General features: G+C 41.0%; 1 protein-coding gene across 3 annotated transcripts in view; it reads left to right on the forward strand.

Annotated features, from left to right (window-relative positions):
* PSMA8 (proteasome subunit alpha 8) overlaps positions 1 to 21,817 on the forward strand; it is a 67,023-nt gene extending 45,206 nt beyond the window's left edge. For all 3 annotated transcript variants that reach the window (XM_025365385.1, XM_025365384.1, XM_025365386.1), the window contains exons 5-7: positions 7,607 to 7,726; positions 7,844 to 7,906; positions 20,828 to 21,817. In XM_025365385.1, the coding sequence (XP_025221170.1) occupies positions 7,607 to 7,726; positions 7,844 to 7,906; positions 20,828 to 20,920 (276 nt within the window). In that variant the 3' untranslated portion in view covers positions 20,921 to 21,817. The remainder of the gene's footprint in view (positions 1 to 7,606; positions 7,727 to 7,843; positions 7,907 to 20,827) is intronic.
* Positions 21,818 to 26,127: the final 4,310 nt, after the last annotated feature.

Genomic DNA, 26,127 nt, shown 5'->3' on the forward strand with positions numbered 1-26,127 from the left:
TGGCATGTTTTTGAGATGGCTGGTACCGGTTGTTCCTTTCCATGTTGAGTGCTTCCTTCAGGGTCTCTTGTAAGGCAGGCCTAGTGGTGACAAAATCTCTAAGCATTTGCTTATCTGTAAAGGATTTTATTTCTCCTTCACTTATGAAACTTAGTTTGGCTGGATATGAAATTCTGGGTTGAAAATTCTTTTCTTTAAGAATGTTGAATATTGGCCCCCACTCTCTTCTGGCTTGGAGAGTTTCTGCCGAGAGATCTGCTGTGAGTCTGATGGGCTTCCCTTTGTGGGTAACCCGACCTTTCTCTCTGGCTGCCCTTAAGATTTTTTCCTTCATTTCAACTTTGGTGAATCTGGCAATTATGTGTCTTGGAGTTGCTCTTCTCGAGGAGTATCTTTGTGGCGTTCTCTGTATTTCCTGGATTTGAATGTTGGCCTGCCCTACTAGGTTGGGAAAGTTCTCCTGGATGATATCCTGAAGAGTGTTTTCCAACTTGGTTCCATTTTCCCCCTCACTTTCAGGCACCCCAATCAGACGTAGATTTGGTCTTTTTACATAATCCCATACTTCTTGCAGGCTTTGTTCATTTCTTTTTCTTCTTTTTTCTTTTGGTTTCTCTTCTCGCTTCATTTCATTCATTTGATCCTCAATTGCTGATACTCTTTCTTCCAGTTGATCGAGTCGGTTACTGAAGCTTGTGCATTTGTCACGTATTTCTCGTGTCATGGTTTTCATCTCTTTCATTTCGTTTATGACCTTCTCTGCATTAATTAGTCTAGCCGTCAATTCTTCCACTTTTTTTTCAAGATTTTTAGTTTCTTTGCGCTGGGTACGTAATTCCTCCTTTAGCTCTGAAAAATTTGATGGACTGAAGCCTTCTTCTCTCATCTCGTCAAAGTCATTCTCCGTCCAGCTTTGATCCGTTGCTGGCGATGAGCTGCACTCCTTTGCCGGGGGAGATGCGCTCTTGTTTTTTGAATTTCCAGCTTTTCTGCCCTGCTTTTTCCCCATCTTTGTGGTTTTATCTGCCTCTGGTCTTTGATGATGGTGATGTACTGATGGGGTTTTGGTGTAGGTGTCCTTCCTGTTTGATAGTTTTCCTTCTAACAGTCAGGACCCTCAGCTGTAGGTCTGTTGGAGATTGCTTGAGGTCCACTCCAGACCCTGTTTGCCTGGGTAACAGCAGCAGAGGCTGCAGAAGATAGAATATTTCTGAACAGCAAGTGTACCTGTCTGATTCTTGCTTTGGAAGCTTCCTCTCAGGGGTGTACTCCACCCTGTGAGGTGTGGGGTGTCAGACTGCCCCTAGTGGGGGATGTCTCCCAGTTAGGCTACTCAGGGGTCAGGGACCCGCTTGAGCAGGGAGTCTGTCCCTTCTCAGATCTCAACCTCCGTGTTGGGAGATCCACTGCTCTCTTCAAAGCTGTCAGACAGAGTCGTTTGCGTCTGCAGAGGTGTCTGCTGCTTTGTTATTGTTTTCTGTGCCCTGCCCCCAGAGGTGGAGTCTACAGAGACAGGCAGGTTTCCTTGAGCTGCTGTGAGCTCCACCCAGTTCGAGCTTCCCAGCAGCTTTGTTTACCTACTTAAGCCTCAGCAATGGCGGGCGCCCCTCCCCCAGCCTCGCTGCTGCCTTGCCGGTAGATCACAGACTGCTGTGCTAGCAATGAGGGAGGCTCCGTGGGTGTGGGACCCTCCCGGCCAGGTGTGGGATATGATCTCCTGGTGTGCCTGTTTGCTCAAAGCGCAGTATTGGGGTGGGAGTTACCCGATTCTCCAGGTGTTGTGTGTCTCAGTTCCCCTGGCTAGGAAAAGGGATTCCCTTCCCCCTTGCGCTTCTCAGGTGAGGCAATGCCTCGCCCTGCTTCAGCTCTCGCTGGTCGGGCTGCAGCAGCTGACCAGTACCGATCGTCCGGCACTCCCCAGTGAGATGAACCCAGTACCTCAGTTGAAAATGCCGAAATCACCGGTCTTCTGTGTCGCTGGCGCTGGGAGTTGAAGACTGGAGCTGCTCCTATTCGGCCATCTTGCCTACTTTTTTTTTCTTTTTGAGACAGAGTTTCGTTCTTGTTGCCCAGGCTGGAGTGCAATGGCATGATCTGGGCTCACTGCAACCTCCACCTCCCAGGTTCAAGTGATTCTCCTGCCTCAGCCTCCCGAGTAGCTGGGATTACAGGCATGCACCACCATGCCCAGCTAATTCGATATTTTTAGTAGAGATGGGATTTCTTCATGTTGGTCAGGCTGGTCTCAAACTCCTGACCTCAGGTGATACACCCGCCTTGGCCTCCCACAGTGCTGGGATTACAAGTGTGAGCCACCGCACCCGGCCTTTTGTCTACTTTTTATACCGTTGACACACAAGTGCTTAGAATTGAACCTTGTATACAAGGTGGCCATACGTATTTAACAAATAAATGAATACTAGATAATAACATAATGCCATCTACTTGATTCTCAGCTAGAAATGTTCTCTCCCTTTGAACTTTTGAGGCATTAGTAATTCTTACAGCTTTTAGAATTGTTTCATTTCTTCTCTTGACAAACAATTTAGTAAGGGAAGTTTGTGCTTTAAGCGTTCAAGGTTCATTTTACAGCAAACACTAATCCTACATTTTAGAGTGAAAACATAATATTTATAGCATTCAGATCATGAAATGATGCCTCTAAATGCCTACTTTGACTATAATCCTATTTTACTGATTTTTCAAAATAATATTTTATAGACATTTAGTGGCAGGAATTGAATATGTTCATGCTTATTAGTTCTAAGATATTGGTATTTAAGTGTGTATTCAAGAAGTTGTACACATTTTTAAAAATATTCTTCCTTTCACTTACAATATAGCTTGTAGATTTGTAGGAATGCCAGTCTGGCCATTAGCACTCAAATTTTATATTTAAAACTTTGTTTCAGTTTACTATGTATTTCTTGAAAAGCTTGCATTTTTTTTTTTTTTTTTTTTTTTTTTTTTGAGACGGAGTCTTGCTCTGTCGCCCAGGCTGGAGTGCAGTGGCGCGGTCTCGGCTCACTGCAAGCTCCGCCTCCCAGGTTCACGCCATTCTCCTGCCTCAGTCTCCGAGTAGCTGGGACTACAGGCGCCCGCTACCACGCCCGGCTAGTTTTTTGTATTTTTAGTAGAGACGGGGTTTCACCATGTTAGCCAGGATGGTCTCGATCTCCTGACCTCGTGATCCACCCGCCTCGGCCTCCCAAAGTGCTGGGATTACAGGCTTGAGCCACCGCGCCCGGCCGCATTTTTTAAATGTTTAAATAAAATTAGCTCTTAAAGAACATTGATGAAAACTGGCATCTAATACGCTGTGCATTGAAGTGGTTACTTTATTTAAAAGCTATTCTATACTATTTTAAGGAGACCCACATGCACAGACTTAAGCCCCACCCTGATTAATGATGTTAATGATTAAGGGGCATGTTTTGCTCTTGTCAGTATGGGCCATAATGTTTCAAAATGGCAAGAACGTTAACTATGTTGTATACTTCCAAGCAGTGTTTCTCAAAGTGCATTTCTTTTAATGTCAACAGGTATTAGGTAAACAAGCTCTCTAGCTAAGTAATTTTTTTAGCTATTTAAAGAAATTTAGTAAGTTTTGTTACCAAAGTACATCTGGATCTGCTAAAAAGCATTTAAATATTCTAGAAGCAGGTAAAATAGTAGTCCCCAAGATTACTTGAATGTAGAGCCCTGTGATCATAGATCCTTTCTCTACTCTGATGTTTTGTGGGATTCACTTTGGAAAATGCTGCCATAAAAACTTAGAACCTCAGGGTTGAAAAGACTTTAAAGACTGTTTAATATATTCCTCCAATTTGTTGTTTCTGACAACACTTGACCAGTTTTGCCTTCTGTTTATATTTCAAAAATAATGGAAATTGTGATTTATTTATTGTGAGTAGAGTTTTTTGTTCATTTCCCCATCTCTTTTTCTTAGTGTGGGAGAGCGCACTGAAGATTTACTCTGGAAGTTAGCAAGCCTTCAGATGACAAAAGCTGATTTGCACTTGTCAGCAGAGACCTTGTCCTTCCTTAGGGTCACATAGCCTCATGGGAAGATTATTATCTTTTAGGATATATATTAGGAGGTGCCATTTTTATAAGCATTTGTTGAAGGGAAGGGATCAGGATTGGGTAGAGGGAGACATTGGACTGCATTGTAGTCGCAGTAAAGGCTTCAGTTGACACCATGGAGTGCTCTGGATCTGTAGTGGCTCATCAGAGCTGTTCTAATTTGGGGTGAAGGGACTGCACATTGATACTCTTCATCACTCAGTCAGTGTAGGCTGGCCCTGGAAGAGCACTGACCTTCCCTGAGGGAGCTCTTGTTAACCAGGGAACCTTCCCAAGAGAGGTAAGAGCTAAGGGCTGTCTGCCATTACCACTTCCAGTAGCCACAGGAATAAGGTTTTTGTTTCTGGAGGTGTATGGGGCAGTGTGTCACAGGATGCACTTCTGAGATCTGTCAGTGAGGTTGTTTTTGTCTCCTAACAACAAAGACCTGATGATTCTTAACACACAGGATTGATTTTTCTCACATAATGAGAAGTCTGAAAGTAGGCAGATGCTGGTATTTGTCTCTTTTAGTCTTAGTCTTTTTCCATGCTCTCAAGATGGCTGCTAGAGCTCTAGCCAATATGTCTGCATTCTAGGAAGCAAAGGTTCCTAGGAGCTTCACCCAGTGACTTCCACTTGTGTATACCTATTTGTAAGAGAAGCTAGGAAGTGACATTTTTCAGCAATCACATTGCCTAGAGTTCTGTCACAAAGGAAGAATGGATATTAGGGTTGTCAGCTAATAGTCTTTGCTGTAGAAAATCATCATTAATCTGAGAAGGCAGGTAGGAAAAGCATTGCAAAACTAGCAGAGTCATTATTGAAGTGGATTGGGGTGGGTGATGGGGCAAGGGAGGGTGGGGATCTGAGTGTGGCAAGAACAGGCTAGATTTTAGAAAACAAGTCGGGTGGGTAAGAGTTAAAAATTTTGACATTAAGAATTGGAAAAAGTGGATAGGAAAGTCACCAGAAATGTGCAGGGTAACCTTAAAGGCCCAGTGAAGTTTTGGATAAACCACTACCTGAAGCCACTAACTGTGTACTTCCTCTCTGGGTAGTAACTAGTTATCAAAAAACAAACAAACAAACAAAAAACCCTAGCAGCAAATAGACTTCAAAGTCACGCCAGGCTGAAGGCTTTACCTTTGATCTTGGTGAAATTTCAAGGCCACAAAATTTAATTTAGAAGTTTCAACAACTACTTATATTAATCCTCTGAAATATAATGGCATAGAAAAAGTTATATGAAGTAAAAAGAATCTTTTGCTAACCAGAATAGTATATTGTTATATAATGTAATATAAATGGTGTGTTTTCATATTTATGTCCTAAAATCTCCTTTGAGATCTCTTTCCCAGAATCATAATACTAAACAGTTGGCCAGGCACGGTGGCTCACCTGTAATCTCAGCACTTTGGGAGGCCGAGGCAGGCAGATCACCTGAAGTCGGGAGTTCGAGACCAACATGGTGAAACCCCATCTCTACTAAAAATTAAAAAATTAGCCAGGCATGGTGGCAGACACCTATAATCCCAGCTACTTGGGAGGCTGAGGCAGGAGAATTGCCTGAGCCCAGGAGGCAGAGGTTGCAGTGAACCAAGATCACACCATTGCACTCCAGCCTGGGTGACAGAGCAAGACTCTGTCTCAAAAAAAGAAAATAATAATAATAATAAACAGTTATAACTGAGACATTCCCCCATTTAATGCCAGTGAAAGGATAGGCCTTTCTGTTTATTCCTTTTACTCTGTAATCATCCTAGGAAAGGGGCATGTGGCAGCATAGTGTATCAAGTTAAAAGCTTGGCTTGTTGATTCAGACCACAGTTTCAAAGTTTAGCTCTTCTGCTTACTCTCTGTATGATCTTAGTCAAGATTACTTGAGTCAGTAATTCACAAACAGCTGATTTTGTCCCACCTAAGAGACATTTGACAATGTCTTTGACAAGAGGTATGTTTGGTTGTCACAACTGGGGTGGGAGTTGCTGCTGGCATTTAGTTTGTGGAGCCAGCTAAAAATCCCACAGTACACAGGACAGCCCTCACAACAGAGAATTAACTAGCCCAAAATGTGAACAGTGCTGATATTGAGAAACCATATTTTAACCTTTCCAAGCCTCCATTTCTACATCCAAGAATTGGGGTTAGTAACAGTACCTATTTAATCATTTTCGTGATGGTTAAATGAGATAATCCATGTAAAGTGCCTGACACATAAGTGTTCTGTTCATATAAAATTTAAAATCTTATTATCATCATTATTATCGTCACGAGTACTAATCTGGATATTTAGGCTGAATTAAAACAATATGCAGCCTTCTACCTATGGCCATGCAGCCAGGAAAATCCATTTGCATTTTTCCTTCATCTGATGAAAATGTGTAAAGACCAAAGAAAAGAGGAATAGAATAGATGCCCTTCTTGCTTAAGAGTCAAAGAAGATAATGAATCAATTAGGTTACCACTATACTTATTCTAAAATCTACAAAAATGATGCTCAGCCCAACTTAGGGAAAAAGCTTTCTTCGTGTTGATGTCGTTTTTTCCCCTCTCTTTGCTTTCTTCTTTTTGTACCATGTTGTAAAGTTATAGCTCCTTGCCTCTCCACATGTTTTCAAGTTTCTACTTTTTAAAATCCTTTCTGAGCCAGGCACAGTGGCTCATGCCTGTAATCCAAGCACTTTGGGAGGCCAAACTGGGAAGATCACATGAGTCCAGGAGTTTGAGACCAGCCTGGGCAACACAGCGAGACCCTGTCTCTAAAAACAATTCTTTTTTAAAATTAGCCAAGTGTGGTGCCACATACCAATAGTCCCAGCTACTTGAGAGTCTGAGGTAGGAAGATACCTTGAGCCCAGAAGGCCAAGGCTACAGTGAGCAGTGATCATACCACTGTACTCCAGCCTGGGCCACAAAGTGAGACCCTGTTTCAAAAAATATGTAAATAAAATAATTTCTGGTTATCAAGGATTTGGGAGACATTATACTGATAGAAAGCATTAGCCAGGACAAAGCATTGGTATATTTAAAAGAAAAGGTTGGCCAGATATTGTGGCTCACGCCTGTAATCCCAACACTTTGGGAGGCTGAGACAGGAGGCTCACTTGAGACCAGGAGTTTGAGAACAGCCTGGGCAACATAGCAAGACTACCAAAAAAATAATCAGCTGAATGTGGTGACGCATACCTGTAGTCCCAGCTGCTCAGGAGGTTCAGGTAGGAAAATCACTTAAGCCCAGAAGATCAAAGCTGCAGTGAGCTATAATTATGCCACTACTGCACTCCAGCCTGGGCAACAGAGTGAGATCCCATCTCTAAAACAAACCAAAAAAAGGAAAATAAAAACCATGCCACCATTACAGACTATTCTGATAGTAACCAAATGAGCTACTGAAATGTTTGCTACGTTTTCAGATCTATAATTTTCATTTGGTAATTTTATTAAGGTATACTGGAGTAAACTCTAAACCTCTACATTTAGTAACCATAACTTCATTCATACTGCAATGATATTTATAAATTAACTTTTGTTTTTCAAGGCAAATGCAATAGGCCGAAGTGCTAAAACTGTTCGAGAATTTCTAGAAAAGAATTACACAGAAGATGCCATAGCAAGTGACAATGAAGCTATCAAGTTAGCAATAAAAGCTTTGCTAGAAGTAAGTGATCTAATAAAGCATATTCAGGAAATCATGAATTTTTTTTCTCATCCATTTTTGTTTATTAAACACAAAATTTGCTGAAATAATTCTAATAGCATACTTGTTCTACATTAGGTTGTACAGTCTGGTGGAAAAAACATTGAACTTGCTATAATAAGAAGAAATCAACCTTTGAAGGTAAGTCATTAACCAAAGAGGAAAAAGTATCTGTAGTATAAAGTATTTTGACAAAAGTTAAAAGGTTGTTGGCCTCTAGGCTTCCGATATAATGTTGTCCTTCATTAATGTCAAATAACCTCCACTCATTTCTGACTGTCTACTGGTTTTTTGTTTGTTTGTTTTTTCTGTGTGTTTTTTTTTTAATAGAGACAGGGTTTCACCATGTTGCCCAGGCCGGTCTCTAACTCCTAGAATCTAGTGATCAGCACGCCTTGGCCTCCCAAAGTGCTGGGATTACAAGTGTGAGCCGCACTCGTCCTGTCTACTGATTTTTATGTATTCCCATTACTTTACATTTGAAAGTGCCTTGAGCGTCTTGTGAGACTTAAAGTTTAATACCTAGCATGATAACCTTTCCATATTTCTTTGTGCCAAGTCTAATGTTATGTATATATAATGTCTGTCAGCCATTGTGGGTGAAAACTGCTGGACTACAAAATAAAATATTCAGGATATTGTGATAGAGGACCCACTGGCTAAAGAGCATTTGAAATGTAGTTCACTATTGTTCATTAGGTAGAACCAACCCTGCAATATAGTTTGCCAACTAGCTCTCTTTAGCTGAGATTGTACAAAAGCATTCAAAATTTGGGAAACTATATTAGAAATGTACTTAAAGGATTGTTTTATACTCAAACATGGCAGTGTATGCCTGTAATCCCAGCTACTTGGGAGACTGAGGTGGGAGGATCACGTGAAGTCAGGAGTTCAAGACCAGCCTTGGCAACATAACAAGACCCCCGTCTCTATAGAAAAAAATAATAATAATAATAATTAAATTTAAAAAAAGATTGTTGCCGGACGCGGTGGCTCACACCTGTAATCCCAGCACTTTGGGAGGCTGAGGCGGATGGATCACTTGAGGTCAGGAGTTCAAAACTAACCTGACAAACACGGTGAAACCCCGTCTCTACTAAAAATACAAAAAAATTAGCTGGGTGTGGTGACAGACGCCTGTAATCCCAGCTGCTTGGGAGGCTGAGGCAGGAAAATCACTTGAACCCAGAAGGCAGAAGTTGCAGTGAGCCGAGATTATGCCAGTGATCTGGGCAACAGACCGAGATTCCATCTCAAAAAAAAAAAATTTTAAGATTGTTTTACATGTATCTTTTCTTTGGTTTTAAGGAAAATATTTCAAGTAGTATTAAAATTAGTACCATCTGGAGCAGTGGGTTTTTTGTCTGTTTCTGTTTTGGTTTTTGTCATCATGGTTGCTTTGACATCAATTTCCTACCTTTTATTATTCAGCTAACAGATGGGATATGAGGATAAGACAGCAACAAAGTTTCAATAAATAAGAGAAATGGGGATAGGATGGTGGAGCATGCCCCTGCAGAGCCCCACATAAATCACAGGGTGCTGAGCACAGAGTGTGGAAATGGGTTTTATCCAGGTTTTTGTCACCTGTGCTGCTAAGAGCCCAGGGACAATGCAGCAACACCATAGGGGTACAGAAACCACTGAGGCCAGAGTTTGCCTGTTCCGCTCCATAATATACCTGTGTGTGTACACATAGACACACACACACACACACACACACACACACAGAGTTATACACGTATTTTTGCTTATCAGTGGTAGAATGGTATGCTTACTGACAGCAGCGTTATACTGTCTTCCACATGATACTTTAGGATAGGCTATGTAGGGAACAGAACACATGCTTTGGAGTTGGTAGACTAGGATTTAAGTTCCAGCAGATACATTTGTTTAACAATATGACCTTGAGCAAGTTGCTCTGATCTTCAGCTTTCAGTTTTCTTCCCTATAAAATGAGTCTAATGATAACTTCATCAAAGGGCTGTTGTCATAAGTAAATGAAATGGTGTGAGATAGTAGTATCCTTTATAGTAGGTGCTCATTAAATGGTGTTTCACAGATTGGAGGTTTGTGGCAACCCTGTGTTGAACAAGTCTATCAATGCCATTTGTCTAACAGCTTGTGCTTACTTTGTGTCTCTGTCATGTTTTTGGTAATTCTCAGAATATTTCAGACGTTTTAATTATTACTATTATATATATAATATAGTAACAATGTAATTTTTATATAATGGTGATCCATGATCAGTGATCTTTGATATTACTGTGCTAATTGTTTTGGGGTACCATGAACTGCACCCATGTAAAACAGTGAGTGAGCTTGATTAATAAATGTTGCATGTGTTCTGACCGCTCCACTGACCAGCCGTTTACCCGGGTCTCTCCCTCTCCTCAGCCCTCCTATTAACTGAGGCATAACAATGTTGAAAATAGACCAGTTAATAACCCTAGAAGGGCCTCTAAGTGTTCAAGTGAAAGGAAGAGTCTCATGTCTGTCATATGAGTTTTAAATTAAAAAACTAGACTTGTTAAGCTTAGTGAGGAAGGCATGTCGAAAGCCAAGACAGGTAGAAAGCTAGGCCTCTTGTGCAAGTTATTCAAATTGTGAATGCAAATGAAAAGTACTTAAGAAAATTAAAAGTACTTAAAGAAAATTTAAAGTGCTACTGCAAGTGAACACATGAATGATAAGAAACTGAAACAACCAGGCCAGGCGTGGTGGCACGCACCTGGCCAACATGGCAAAACCTGTCTCTACTAAAAATACAAAATTTAACCATGTGTAGTGGCACGCACCTGTAATCCCAGCTACTCTGCAGGCTGAGGCAGAAGAATCGCTTGAACCTGGGAGGCAGAGGTTGCAGTGAGCTGAGATAGCACCACTGCACTCCAGCCTGGGCAACAGAGTGAGACTCCATCTTAAAAAAAAAAACAAACCAGCCTTGTTACTGATATGGAGGTTTTAGTGGCCTGGCTGAAGATCAAACCAGCCGCAACATTTCTCTAAGCCAAAGCCTAATCCAGAGCAAAGTCCTAACTTTCTTCAATTCTATCAAAGCTGAGAGGGGTGAGGAAGCTGCAGAAGAAAAGGTTGGAGCTAACAGAGGTTGGTAGGTTGGAGCTAACAGAGGTTGGTTCATGAGGTTTAATGAAAGAAGCCACCTTCATAACATAAAGGTGCAAGGTGAAGCAGCAAGTACTGATGGAGAAGCTACAGCAAGTTATCCAGAAGATCTAGCTAAGATATTTGTCTTCAGTGAAGGTGGTTATACTAAACAACAGCTTTTCAATGTAGATGAAACACCTTTCTGCTGGACGAAGACACCATCTTTGATAGCTGGAGAGGAGAAATCACCTCACTGCCTGGCTTCACGGGACAGACTGTCTTGTTAAGGGATAATGCAGCTGGTAACTTTAAGTGGAAGCCAGTGCTCATTTACAATCAATGGACGGCAGCACATCTATTTACAGCATAGTATACTGAATATTTTAAGCCCACTATTGAGACCTAACACTCAAAAAAAAAGATTCCTTTCAAAATGTTACTGCTTATTCACAGTCCACCTAGTCACCCAGTAGCTCTGATGAACATGTACAAGGAAATTAATGTTTTAGTGCCTACAAACACATCCTTTCTGCAGCATGTGGATCAAGGAATAATTTTGACTTTCAAGTCTTATTATTTAAGGAATATGGCCAGGCATAGTGGCTCACACGTGTAATCTCAACACTTTGGGAGGCCAAGGCAGAAGGATTGCTAGAGGCTAGAGGTTTGAGATCAGCCCAGGCAACATAGTTAGACTGTGTCTCTACCAACATTGGCTGGGCACAGTAGCTGATGCCTGTAATCCCAGCACTTTGGGAGGCTGAGGCGGGCAGATCACTTGAGATCAGGAGTTCAAGACCAGCCTGGCCAACATGATGAAACCCCGTCTCTACCACAAATACAAAAATTAGCTATGTCGTGGGGGGAATCTGTAATCCCAGCTACACAGGAGACTGAGGCAGGAGAACTGCTTGAACTCAGGAGGTGGGGGTTGCAGTGAGCCAAGATCGTGCCACTGCACTTCAGCCTGGCTGACAGAGTGAGACTCTGTCTCAAAAAAACAACACCAAAAAAAGTCCCAGCACAGTGGCTCATGCCTGTAATCCCAGCACTTTGGGAGACTGAGGTGGGTGGATTGCTTGAGGTCAGGAGTTCAAGACCAGCCTGACCAACATGGTGAAACCCTATCTCTACTAGAAATACAAAAATTAGCCAGTCATGGTAGTGGGCATCTGTAATCTCAGCTACTCAGGAGGCTAAGGCAGGATAATCGCTTGAACCCTGGAGGCAGAGTTTGCAGTGAGCCAAGATTGTACCATTGTACTCCAGCCTGGGTGACAGAGCAAGAAAAAAAAAGCTAAAACAAACCAAAAAAAAATTAAAAAAACAAAAATATCAACATTAACAGGAGTTTAGAATAAGTTGATTCCAACCCTTATGGATGACTTTCAGGAGTTCAAGACTTTAGTGGAGGAAGTCACTGCAGATGTGGTACAAATAGCTAGAGAACTAAACTTAGAAGTGGAGCCTGAATATGCAACTGAATTGGGGCAATCTCATGATAAAACAGATGATAAGGTGCTTCTTAAAGATGAGAAAAGAATGTGGTTTCTTGGATGAAATCTACTCCTGGTTATGATGCTATAAACATTGTTGAAATAACAACAAAAAATTTAGAGTATTTTATATAAACTCAGTTGCTAAAGCAGTGACTTGGTTTGAGAAGATTGACTCCAGTTTTGAAAAGTTCAGTTGTGAGTAAAATGCTGTCAAACAGCATCTCATGCTACAAAGAAATTTTTTGTGAAAGGAAGAGTCTATCGATGTGGCAAACTTCATTGTTGTCTTATTTTAGGAAATTGCCACAGCCACTTCAACCTTCAGCAACCACTAACTACCTTGATGAGTCAGCACCATCATCATCAAGACAAGACCCCACCAGCGAAAAGATTACTACTTGCTGGAGCCTTACATGATTGTTAGCATTTTTTAGCAATAAAGTATTTTTAAATTAAGATATGTTGATTTTTTTGGACATAATGCTATTGCACACTTAATAGACTATGGTATAGTGTAAACATAACTTTAATATGCACTGGGAAACCAAAACATTCATGTGATTCAATATTTGCCTTACTGCTGTGGTCCTGAACCAAACCCACAATTTTTCTAAGGTATGCCTGTATGTGTATTCATAAACAGAGAGAGAATATCAATGTGTAGTCAGTTTTAGTCATTTATTCTGGCTTAAAGCAGCTACTGTGTCTTTTTACCTTAGATTAAAAATTTTTAAAGAATGTAAAGAATGTTATGTAAAGCTTGTCATTTTCTACAACTATTAAACAAAAAATTTACCTTTCACTGTAATCTTAGGCCACCAAAATATGAAGAGAAGTGAGTTTGTCAGTAGTAATATTAAGCACTTTCTCCTTCCTCTATTCCTTCTCACCTGGTTTTCGAAAATCTGTTAGAAGTTGTTTTTGGCGGCCGGGCACAGTGGCTCATGCCTGTAATCCCAGTACTTTGGGAGTCCAAGGCGGGTGGATCACCTGACGTCAGGAGTTCAAGACCAGCCTGGCCATCATGGTAAAACCCTATCTCTACTAAAATACTAAACATTAGCCGGGCGTGGTCGTGGGTGCCTGTAATTTCAGCTATTCAGGAGGCTGAGGCAAAAGAATCGCTTGAACCAGGAGGCAGATGTTGCAGTGAGCCGAGATCGTGCCATTGCACTCCGGCCTGGGCAACAAGAGCAAAACTCCATCTAAATAAATTAAAAAAAAAAAAAAAAAAAAAGTTGTTTTAGGCAGACATTTGAAAATAGTTTCTACTGAAAATTGAAAATTCTCATTGGAAAAAAATTAGTTCCCATTGACCTGAGGACAAATTAAAGTAAGCAGAGGTTAGTGTGTTAGAACAAACGCTTTTGTCTACAAGTTAAAACAAAACAAAACAAAAAAACTCCACCTCATAGTGACTTAAACAACAAGAAATCGTTGTATTTCACAGATGAAAGTATACACCTGCTCCAGACATAGTGTGTTTAACAACACGATGATGTCCTCATGGATCTAGATTTGTCCTGTCCCTCCACTCTGCAATTTTCAATATTGGCTTCATCCTAAAGTTAGTTTGTTCTACTAAGGTTGATTCCTCTCATGACCACCAGAGGCAATCAGAATGATTTATTTTCCTGTTAATCTCTTATGGGAGAGGGAGAACTTCCCTAACTTTGGAATGTGAGTCCCTGCCTTTAATCTGATTGGAAGACTGAAGACATCCTCAGAACAGTCTCCAGAAGATTCTGTTTGCTGGTTGGCTAAATGCTAAGCAATGGTATAGAATGGATGTTTGGGTAATCAACCATAATGTATTCTCTAGGAAGTTTTTCAATGTCTTCAGAGTCTGAAATTGCTTAACTGAAAATTATTTTAAAATAGACTTGCATCTGGTTTTAAACCAATTTTGCCAAATTTCGACATACATAGAAATCGTCTCAATTATGTTTCTTTACAGAGTTTTAATTTGTGGATCTTGAATAACTTTGATAGACTCCACATGAAAATATTATAAATCCTATTGCATTCTCAATTTTGATAAATCTTTGTGTGGGATACAGTTCAGTGAAGTAATCAAAAGTGGAGCTCTGGCTGGGCATGGTGGCTCATGCCTATAAGCCCAGCACTTTGGGAGACCGATGTGGGTGGATCTCGAGGTCAGGAGTTCAAGATCAGCCTGACCAACATAGTGAAACCCCATCTCTGCTAAAAATACACACACACACACACACACAAATTAGCTGAGTGTGTTGGCGGGCACCTGTAGTCCCAGCTACTTGGGAGGCTGAGGCAGGAGAATCACTTGAACCTGGGAGGCAGAAGTTGCAGTGAGCCAAGATCACGCCACTGCACTCCAGCCTGGGCAACACAGTGAGACTCTGTCACAAAAAAAAACAAAAACAAAAAACAAAGTGAGGCTCTAGAGCTACCCTAGTTCAAATTCTAGCTCTACCATTTCCCAGTATAAACAAATTACTTCTCTGTTTCTGTTTTCTTATCTGTGGATTAATAGCCTTTCCACATATGGTTATGATGAGTACTATATTATTAAATTAGAAAAACACATAAGATATAAGAAATGTACTGAGTAGTATAAACCTTTATTTTTTGATGCCTCTACCCCTTCTTCTTAAGCTGATTTTAGCGGTGGACTGGTTTCCTAGTTATTCTCTGACCTGTCCTTGGCAATTCCAGTTGTATCTAAGTTACTAAGAAGTAAATAGTATTTACTAAATATGAAAAACATGAAATCTCTTAATTTTACAAATGTACTTCTTAAATCACTGACTATGAGCTGAAATGTTAACACTTTGACAGGAAATAGTTTGACTTAAGGTATATAAGTAGACTTCTGCAACTTCAGTTTCTGGCATTATGCTGGATTAGGTAATATAAAAACTCTTCTGCTGTAAAACACCAGGACAATCCTAGATAAAATATAACTAGTTCTTTAAAGACATAACTGAGCTTCTGCAAGAACTAAAAGAAAATCCCCAGGGACCAAAAATGAAAAGTACACTGAAAGCCAGAGGTAAACATTTGAACTAAACTGCCCTGGAGAAGGATACTTGTCTTCCCTAGCCTAGGAAGTTGGATATAAACACCTACTTGGGGCCAGGAATCAGTAGAAAGGTAGAACTTTAAACATGATCTCATTTGATGCCAGGATTCTTCCATGAAAGGATGGACCAGGCTGGGCAGGGTGGTTCATGCCTGTAATCCCACTTTGGGAGGCCAAGGCAGGCAGATCACCTGAGGTCAGCAGTTTGAGATTAGCCTGGCCAATGTGGTAAAAACCCATCTCTACTAAAAATACAAAAAATTAGCTGGGTGTGGTGGTGTGCACCTGTAGTCCCAGCTACTCAGGGAGCTGAGGCAGGAGAATCGCTTGAGCTAGGGTGGCAGAGGTCACAGTGAGCTGAGATCACACCACTGCACTCTGGCCTGGGCGACAGAGTAAGATGCTGCTTCAAAAAAAGTGAGATCTGAGCAGTGGCTCACACCTGGAATGCCAGCATTTTGGGAGACTGAGGCAGGAGGATAAGTCCTTATTTATCAATAATAACATTGAATGTAAGTGAACTAAACTCTCCAATCAAAAGATATAGAACGACTGAATGGATTAAAAAAAAAAAAGACCCAATGATCTGTTGACTATGAAAAACATACTTCACCTATAAAGATAACCATAGACTGAAAATAAAGAGATGGAAAAAGATATTTCATGCCAATGGAAACCAAAAAAGAGCCAGAGTCACTATACTTATATCAGAAAAAATAGATTTCAAGACAAAAACTATAAGAAGAGACAAAGAAGGTCACTATATAATGATAAAGGAGTCAGTTCAGCAAGAAGATATAACAGTCTTAAATATATGTGCACCCAACACTGTAGAACCTAGATACATAAAGTAAACATTATTAGAGCTAAAAAGATAGATAGATTCCAATACAATAATAGCTAGAGACTTCAACACCCCATTTTCAGCATTGAACAGATCTTCCAGACAGAAAATCAGCACAGAAACATCAGCCTTAAACCGCACTGTAGACCAAATGTATCTAATAGATACTCACAGAGCATTTCATCCAACAGCTGCAGAATATGCATTCTTCTCCTCAGCACATGGATCATTTTCAAGGACAGACCATATTTAGGTCACAAAATAAGCCTTAAAATATTTAAAAAATTGAAATAATATCAAGCATCTTCTCTGACCACAGTGGGGAAAAAAAACTAGAAATCAATAACTAGAGGAATTTTGGAAACTATACAAATACATGGAAATTAAACAATATGCTCCTGAATGACCAGTGAGTCAATGAAGAAATTAAGGAGAAAATTGAACATTTTCTTGAAACAAATGATAATGAAAACCTAACGTATCAAAACATATGGAATACAGTGAAAGCATTACTAAGAAGGAGGTTTATAGCTATAAGTGCACACATCAAAAAAGAAAGGACACACACACACACAAAAAAATAGGTGTTCCATGTTCATGGATTGAAAGAATCAATGCTTTTAAAATGTCCATACTACCCAAAGTAATCTACAGATTCAATGCAATCCCTACCAAAATACCAATGATATTCTTCACAGAAATATAAAAAATAAAATAAAATCTATATAGAACCTCAAAAGACCCAGAAGAGCCAAAGCTCAAAGCTGCCCTAAGCAAAAAGCACAAAACTGAAGAAATCATATTTCCTGACTTCAAATTATGCTACAGAGCTATGGTATCCAGAACAGCATGGTTCTGGCATAAAGACAGACACATAGATTAATTAAACAAAATAGAGAACCCAGAAACAAATCTACGTATCTATAGTGAACTCATTTTCGACAGAGGTGCTAAGAACATACACTGGGAAAAAGTCTCTTCAATAAAGGGTGCTGGGAAAACTGGATATCTATATGCAGAAGAATGAAACTAGACCCCTATCTCTCACCATATACAAAAATCAAATAAGAATGGATTAAAGACTTAAGCCTGTGACCTCAATCTATAAAACCACTACAAGAAAACATTGGAGAAAATCCCCAGGACATTGGTCTGGGCAAAAAATTCTTGAGTAGTACCCTACAAACACAAGCAACCAAAGCAAAAATGGACAAATAGGATCACATCAAGTTAAAGAACTTCTGCACAGCAAAGCAAACAATCAACAAAGTGAGGTGATAGCCCACAGAATGGGAGAAAATATTTGCAAATTTACCCTCTGACAAGGCTTTAATAACCAGAATGTATAAGGAGCTCAAACAACTCTATAAGAGAAAAAACAATAATCTGATCAAAAAATGGGCAAAGGATTTGAATAGACTTTTCTTAAAAGAAGACATGCAAATGGCAAACAGGCATATAAAAAGGTCCTTGGGCTGAGCTCTTGCTTGTAATCCCAGCACTTTGGGAGGCCAAGGCGGGAGGATCCCTTGAGCCTAGGAGTTTCAGACCAGCCTGGACAACACAATGAGACCTTGTCTCTATAAATATAATAATTTAAAAATTAGCCTGGTGTGGTGGCGTGCTCCTGTGCTCCCAGCTACTTGGGACGCTGAGGTGGGAGGATCACTTGAACCTGGGAGGTCGAGGCTGCAGTGAGCCACAGTTGTGTCACTGTACTCCATCCTGGGCAACAGAGCAAGACCCCATCTCCAAAAAAAAAAAAAGGTGATAAAGATCTTTGATCATCAGAGAAATGCAAATCAAAACTACAATAAAATATCATCTCACCCCAATTAAAATGGCTTATATCTAATAGACAAGCTATAGCAAATGCTGGCAAGGATGTGGAGAAAAGGGATCCCTCATACACTGTTGGTGGGAATGTAAATTAGTACAACCGCTATGAAGAATAATAGTTTGGAGATTCCTCAAAAAACATAAAATAAAAGTACCATATGGTCCAGCAATCCACTACTGGGTATATACCCAAAAGAAAGGAAATCGGTATATTGAAGAAATAGCTGCACTCCCATGCTAATTGCAGAACTGTTCACAATAGCCAAGATTTGGAAGCAACCTTAGGGTCCATCAACAGATGAATGTATGAAGACAATGTGGTACTTATACACAATGAAGTACTGTTCTGCCACAAAAAAATAATGAGATCCTGTCATTTGCAATAACATGGATGGAAGTGGAGATCATTATGTTAAATAAGGCAGGCACAGAAAGACATTGCATGTTTTCACTCATTTGTGGAATCTAAAAATCAAAACAATTGAACTCATGGAGATACAGAGTAGAAGGATGGTTACTAGAGGCTGGAAAGGGTAGTGGGGGGCAGGGGCAGGTGGGGATGGTTAATAGGTACAAAAAAATAGAATTTATAAGACCTAGTATTTGATAGCACAACAGGGTAACTATAGTCAATAACAATTTAATTGTACATTTGAAGATAACTAAAAGAGTATAATCAGATTGTTTGTAACACAAAGGATAAGTGCTTGAGGGGATAGACACCCCATTCTCCACGATGTGGTTATTATGCATCGCATGCCTGTATCAAAATATCTCATGTACCCCTTAATATATATACCTACTATATACTCAAAAAATGAAAAATAATTTTTTGAAAAGACTTTTTCAGGCTAGGTGCAGTGGCTCGTGCCTGTAATCCCAGCACTTTGGGAGGCCGAGACAGGCAAATTGATTGACCCCAGGAGTTTGAGACCAGCCTGGGCAACATGGCGAAACCCTGTCTCTATGAAAAATACAAAAGTTAGCCAGGCGTGGTGGTTCACACCTGTAGCCCCAGCTACTCCAGCTGCTGAGGCGGTAGGATCGCTTGAGCCCGGGTGGCAGAGGTTGCAGTGAGCTGTGATCATGCCGCTGTACTTCAGCATCAGGCAACAGAGCAAGACCCTGTCTCAAAAAGGAAAAATAAAATGAAAGATGCTTTTTCAAAGGAGGAAATTATTTCTTCCCCAAGTAATACCACACCACTTTATTCAGGTTTTTATTGTAATAATCTATTTATATGCCAGTTTTTTTCCACTAAACTGTGAACTCCTTAATAGCAGGTAAGAATTATATTCTTCCACTTTACTTTCAGAACCCATGGAACTCCCAGTAATTGCTTGATGGGTAAATTCATTTCATAAACGTTCATTTCATAAAACGTTCAATTAACATATTTTCTGTAGATTATTGACAAATACAGATTTTCTGACACACATCTTTATAGGTGAAATGGAAAGAGTTCTGGAGTTGAAATAAGAATCAGAGACCTACTCTTTAATCCTTCTTTAATCTTTGGTCAAATATAATTCAGCTTTGTGAATCTACATTTTCTTATATATAAATTCTAGTGATGGACTCATTACTAAAAGCCTTCACATCTCCAACAGCTTTGAAAACTTGCCTTTCCATGAAGTTGATCATTTATCAATTTAATAGATACCTCTTTTTGGTATTAAGATCATTACATTTAGATTTTTGTATTCACTGAAGTTAATAATTGCTGTCTTGGCCAGGCGTGGTGGCTCAGGCCTATAATCCCAGCACTTTGGGAGGCTGAGGCGGGCAGATCATTTGAGGTCAGGAGTTCAAGACCAGCCTGGTCAACATGGCAAAACCCCGTCTGTACTGAAAATGCAAATCTATCTACTAAAAATACAAAAATTAGCCAAGAGTGGTGACACACACCTGTAGTCCCAGCTACTCAGGAGACTGAGGTGGGAGAATCGCTTGAACCCGACAGGCAGAGGTTGCAATCACATCACTGCAGTCCAGCCGGGGCGACAGGGAGAGACCCTGTCTGAAAAAAAAAAAAGACAAAGAAATTGGCAACCTGGTGTCGAACCCCTGACCTCAAGTGATCCGCCCAACTTGGCCTCCCAAAGTGCTGGGATTACAGGCATAAGCCACCAGGCCTGGCCAATAATTGCTGTCTTATAGCCACAAGCATGTAACCTTGGATCTACTTGTGAACAGTAGAACAACAGAAAATCAAACTACACTGCAAATTCTTACAAAAATAAAACCTTTTTTGCTTTCTACTTACAGGACATAAAGTAGCGTAAATTATCTTTTCCCATCTCATTTGGCTATTCTATAAACTGATCAAATCATTAAACCCTATCAGAGAATCACACAGTAGGGTGTGGTTTGGAGAGTTAAATGAGTCTTTGTTCATGAATAAAATTAAGCCTCGCATTAAAATGTTTTTGGAGCTACATGCACATATAGGAATATAATGCAGTATCGCTTTTTGCCCCACTTTCTTTTTTAGCACAGTGATAGTAGAAATGTCAGAGATCTGGCTTTGCCCGTAATTGTTATTGCTCTTAGACCTTTTAAAATGCTTCATTGTATATTTGAAGTTACAAAATATAAAGTTATACATAGAAAATGTAAATTTATTAAATACTGGAATTCTTCATATTGTAAATATTTAGATATTATTTGTATAATTGACATTTGATCTTTAAATTTTTTTCTCTTTTCAGATGTTTAGTGCAAAAGAAGTTGAATTATATGTAACTGAAATAGAAAAGGAAAAGGAAGAAGCAGAGAAGAAAAAATCAAAGAAATCTGTCTAATTCTTAGGATGACCACTGGGAGCTCTTAATGTTTTGTTTTATTTTACTGCCTGAGGTTGTTTAGTGAAATTTTAGAGGAAAACAGTTACTTTGAAGCATTACATGTAGTACTCGTGTGATGTTTTGAAAATGCCAGATCGGTGGCTGTCTTCATTCTACTACATAGTCAAACATAGGTTTATGTGAAGATTTGCTTTGAAAGGGAATTTCAGTAATTGTTGAGAGCAGTCATAATTCCACATAAGCCTGAGACTCTATAATTTGTCCAGTGTCTTACTTATCTTCATATATGCAAATATAATTTTTAAAAATTTTTAATTAAAAAATTTAATAATTTGGTGATGTTTGAGTATTGACTACCAGTTAAGGACATAGCTATTCCAAATAAACTAAATATAATATGGAGTTGCATTTCTCAAAGAATGACAAAAGCATCCTTATTTAAGAACTGATGAGTTCTTAAAATTTTGTCAGAGCCTTCTTCATTTTACAATATTTCATTATTTTCATTTTACCTTTTTCATTTTACAAGTTGCAATATACTGTTTTGTTCATGGAACAAATGTAGGCCGAATTCAAACATGCAATTAAAGTATGAGAAGAGCTTCTAAGGGCATCTTAACAGGATGCTACATGAAAATAAGGAAATAAATTAATACATATAACTTTTAGTTTAGATTTTTATTTTATCTCAAGTATGTCCAGTGTGTTTGGTTTGTTACATGTTCCATGAAATATCTGAGTATTGGTATTATGGTAGGCTTACTGGGGGAACAAGAAAAATATAAAAAGTGATCTCTGCCCACAGAGAGGATTTAATCCAAATGGTCCACAAAAGGAATGTGCTTAATTCCTATAGTGAGTTTATATTTTTGAAAATAAAGGCTAGTAAATATTATTTCTGTTGTTTTAATTAATTGTTTATTTATTTCAGAGGGGAGGTCTCACTATGTTGCCCAGGCTGGTCTCAAACTCCTGGCTTCAAGCAAACCTCCCACCTCCATCACCCAAAGTGCTGGGATTACAGGCTGAGCCACTATACCCGGTCTTAACGTTCTTTTTTGAAAACAAGGAAAGAGGTTGAGATTTTGCAGAGGAATGAAAATAGTAGGGGAAGGCCAGGCGTGGTGGCGTATACCTGTAATCCCAGCACTTTGGGAGGCTGAGGTTGGCGTATCACTGGAGGCCAGGAGTTCAGAACCAGCCTGGCCAACATGGCAAAACCCCTGGTGGGGTGGGGTTGGTTTTGGGATGAAACTGTTCCACCTCAGATCATCAGGCATTAGATTCTCATAAGGAGCCTGCAATCCCTCGCATGTGCAGTTCACAACAGGGTTCACACTCCGATGAGAATTTTGTTTGTTTGTTTGTTTGTTTGTTTGTTTGAGAGAAGTCTCGCTCTGTCACCCAGGTTGAAGTCAGTGGCGCAACCTCGGCTCCCTGCAACCTCCGCCTCTTGGGTTCAAGTGATTCTCCTGCCTCAGCCTCTTAAGCAGCTGGAACTACAGGCATGTGCTATCACGACCAGCTAATTTTTGTATTTTTAGTAGAGGTGGGGATTTTGCCATGTTGGCCAGGCTGGTCTTAAACTCCTGGCCTCAGGTGATCCACCCGCCTCGGCCTCCCAAAGTGCTGGGATTACAGATGTGAGTCACCATGCCCGACCTCCTATAAGAATTGTTACTGCTGCCGCTGATCTCACGGGAGACAGAGCTCAGGTGGTAATGCTCGCTCCCCGCATACCCCACTCACCTCCTGCTGTGCAGCCGGGTTCCTAACAGGCCACGAACTGGTACTAACCCACGGCCCTGGGGTTGGGGACCCACAATCTAAGGGATATGGTTGCAATTCCATCCCTTATTTTTTTACTTGACAAGTACTCATACAATACCACAGTCACTGCATGCCAGACACTGTTTAGATTTCTTTGCAAATATTAACATTTAATTATCTGAACAACTCTGAGACAAGTTTTACAGTTTATGCCCATGGTGCTGATGCTTATAGTGCTTTGCCACCACAAGTGTCCATCAGAATGGAAACATTTCTCATTGCTCACCAGTCTCTCCCTCACAAGGATGTATCATGAGAAGGAAGAGGTTTTTTCGAATCTCACTAGCTTTATTACTCCTGTGACTCAGTTCTTCTTAGTTATCAGAGTCTAATTGGGTTTAGCTCAGCTGATTTATTCTACTTTGGAAATCATAGCATTATTTTGGTCAGGTTTCACTGATCCGTACAAAATGATTTTCTGTTTAATGTGAAGTTCTTTTGTTTGTTCGGTGTTTTGTTTGTTTTTAGATGAGGGCTCTGTCACCCAGGCTGCAGTAGAGTGATGCCACCTTGGCTCACTGCAACTTCTGCCTCTCAGGTTCAAGCAATCCTCCCACCTCAGGCTCCTGAGTAGCTGGGACTACAGGTGCTTGCCACCACACCCTGTTAATTTTTTGTATTTTTAAAATAGAGACAGGGTTTTACCATGTTGCCCAGGCTGGACTCGAACTCCTGAAATCAAGAGATCCACCTAACTCGGCCTCCCAAAGTGCTGGGATTACAGGCATGAGCCACTGTGACCATACCTAATGTGAAGTGTGAACCAAAAAAAAAAAAAATTCAAACGTTATTGCTATTTAAAATGTCACTTTGGCCAGGCGCGATGGCTCACGCCTATAATCCCAGCACTTTGGGAGGCCAAGGCGGGTGGATCACCTGAGGTCAGGAGTTCGCAATCAGCCTGACAAACATGGTGAAACCCTGTCTCTACTAAAAATACAAAAAGAAAAAATTAGTCTTGGCCGGGTGCAGTGGCTCACACCTGTAATCCCAGCACATTGGGAGGCCGAGGCGGGTGGATCACCAGAAGTCAGGAGTTCGAGACCAGCCTGACCAACATGGAGAAACCCTGTCTCTACTAATAATACAAAATTAGCCAGGCGTGGTGGCACATGCCTGTAATCCCAACTACTACGGAGGGTGAGGCAAGAGAATCTCTTGAACCTGGGAGGCGGAGGTTGTGGTGAGCCGAGATTGCGCCATTGCACTCCAACCTGGGCAACAAGAGCGAAACTTCACCTCAAAAAAAAAAAAAAAAAGCCAGACGTGGTGGCGCATGCCTGTAATCCCAGCTACTCAGGAGGCTGAGGCAGGAGAATAGCTTGAACTCAGGAGGTAGAGGTTGCAGTGAGCCGAGATTGCACCACTGCACTCCAGTCTGGGCAAAATGAGCGAAACTCCATCTGAAAAAAAAAAAAAAATGTTTACTTTTACTGGCCAGGCAAAGTGGCTCATGCCTATAGTCCCGGCACTTTGGGAGGCCGAGGTGGGCGGATCGCTTGAGGTCAGGAGTTCAAGACCAGTCTGACCAACGTGGCAAAACCTCATCTCTACTAAAAATACAAAAAAATCAGGCAGGCGTGGTGCATGCCTGTAGTCCCAGCCACTCAGGAGGCTGAAGCAGGAGAATTGCTTGAACACAGGAGGCGGAGGTTGCAATGAACCGAGATTGGGCCACTGTACTACAGCCTGGGTGAATAAGCGAGACTCTGTCTCAAAAAATAAAATAAGACAGGGTGCAGTGGCTCACGCCTGTAATCCAGCACTTTGGGAGGCTGATACGGGTGGATTACCTGAGATCAGGAGGTCAACACCAGCCTGGTCAACATGGCAAAACCCCATCTCTACTAAAAATTCAAAAAATTAGCTGGGCATGGTGGCGGGTGCCTGTAATCCCAGCTACTCAGGAGGCTGAGGCAGGATAATCGCTTGAACCCGGGAGGCAGAGGTTACAGTGAGCCGAGATCGCGCCACTGCACTCCAGCATGGGCTACAGAGTGAGACTGTCTCAAAAATTAATTAATTAATTAAATTAAATGTTACTTTTATTTTACCAAGAGAAAACCCCCCAATATTCAAGTACTTTACGTTTTTTCTCTCTCATGTCGCCACAGTGAGATGATCACAAACATTTGATTTTAGGAATTACCTAAACAACTTATCTTTCCAGCATTAGATTATGGTTAAGTAGGTAGACAGAAAAATCTGTCACTACAGGTATGGAAATGCTGGATAACATCTAACAAATATGCTTTTAAATGCATAGGTAAGGCCAGGTGCAATGGATCACACCTGTAATCCCAGCACTTTGGGAGGCCAAGACAAGAGGATCACTTGAGGCGAGGAGTTTGAGACCAGCCTGGGTAACATGGTGAGACTCTCATCTGCAAAAAAAAAATGTGAAAATTAGCTGGGTGTGGTGGTGCGCATCTGTAGCTCCAGCTACTTGGGAGGCTGAGACAGGAGGATCACTTGAGCCCAGGAAGTGGCTGCAGTGAGCCATGATCCTGCCACTGTACTCCAGTTCTGGGCAACAGAGTGAGACCCTGTCTCAAAAAAATTGTACATACATACAGGCGTACATACATATATACGTGCATAGGTAAACTCACAAGAAGGGATGGGAAATCAGGGACTGAAAACAGAAAGATATGAAAATCAGAGAAGGCATCTGAGCAGTTGCTGGTGCTGCTGTGGATACGGTTGTGTTGGCACAGGGAATAAGCATAATAGAGACTAGAAACACCCCGATGCTTACTGGATACTTGGTTTATGGCAGTTAGCATTGCATATCAGTGGGCAAAGGATAAGCTCTTCAATAAACAATGATAGGACAACTGGTTATTCATTTGAAAAGAAAGAAAATTGAACCTCTGGCTGTGCACAGTGGCTCATGGCTATAATCGCAGCACTTTAGGAGGCCGAGGTAGATGGATCACCTGTGGTCAGGAGTTCGAGACCAGCCTGGCCGACATGGCGAAACCCCATCTGTACTAAAACTACAAAAATTAGCCGGGTTTGGTGGCAGGTGCTTGGAATCCCAGCTACTGGGGGGGCTGAGGCAGGGGAATCACTTGAACCCGGGAGGCGGAGGCTGCAGTGAGCTGAGATGGCGCCATTGCACTCCAGCCTGGGCAACAGAGCAAGACTCTGTCTCCAAAAAAAAAAGGAAAGGGCCGGGCGCGGTGGCTCACACCTGTAATCCCAGCACTTTGGCAGGCCAAGGCGGGCGGATCACGAGGTCAGGAGATTGAGACCATCCTGGCTAACATGGTGAAATCCCGTCTCTACTAAAAATACAAAAAATTAGCCAGGTGTGGTGGCAGGCGCCAGTAGTCCCAGCTACTCAGGAGGCTGAGGCAGGAGAATGGCGT

The sequence above is a fragment of the Theropithecus gelada genome, chromosome 18 (genome assembly GCF_003255815.1).
Source record: "Theropithecus gelada isolate Dixy chromosome 18, Tgel_1.0, whole genome shotgun sequence".
In the NCBI taxonomy this organism is placed as follows: Eukaryota; Metazoa; Chordata; class Mammalia; order Primates; family Cercopithecidae; genus Theropithecus; species Theropithecus gelada.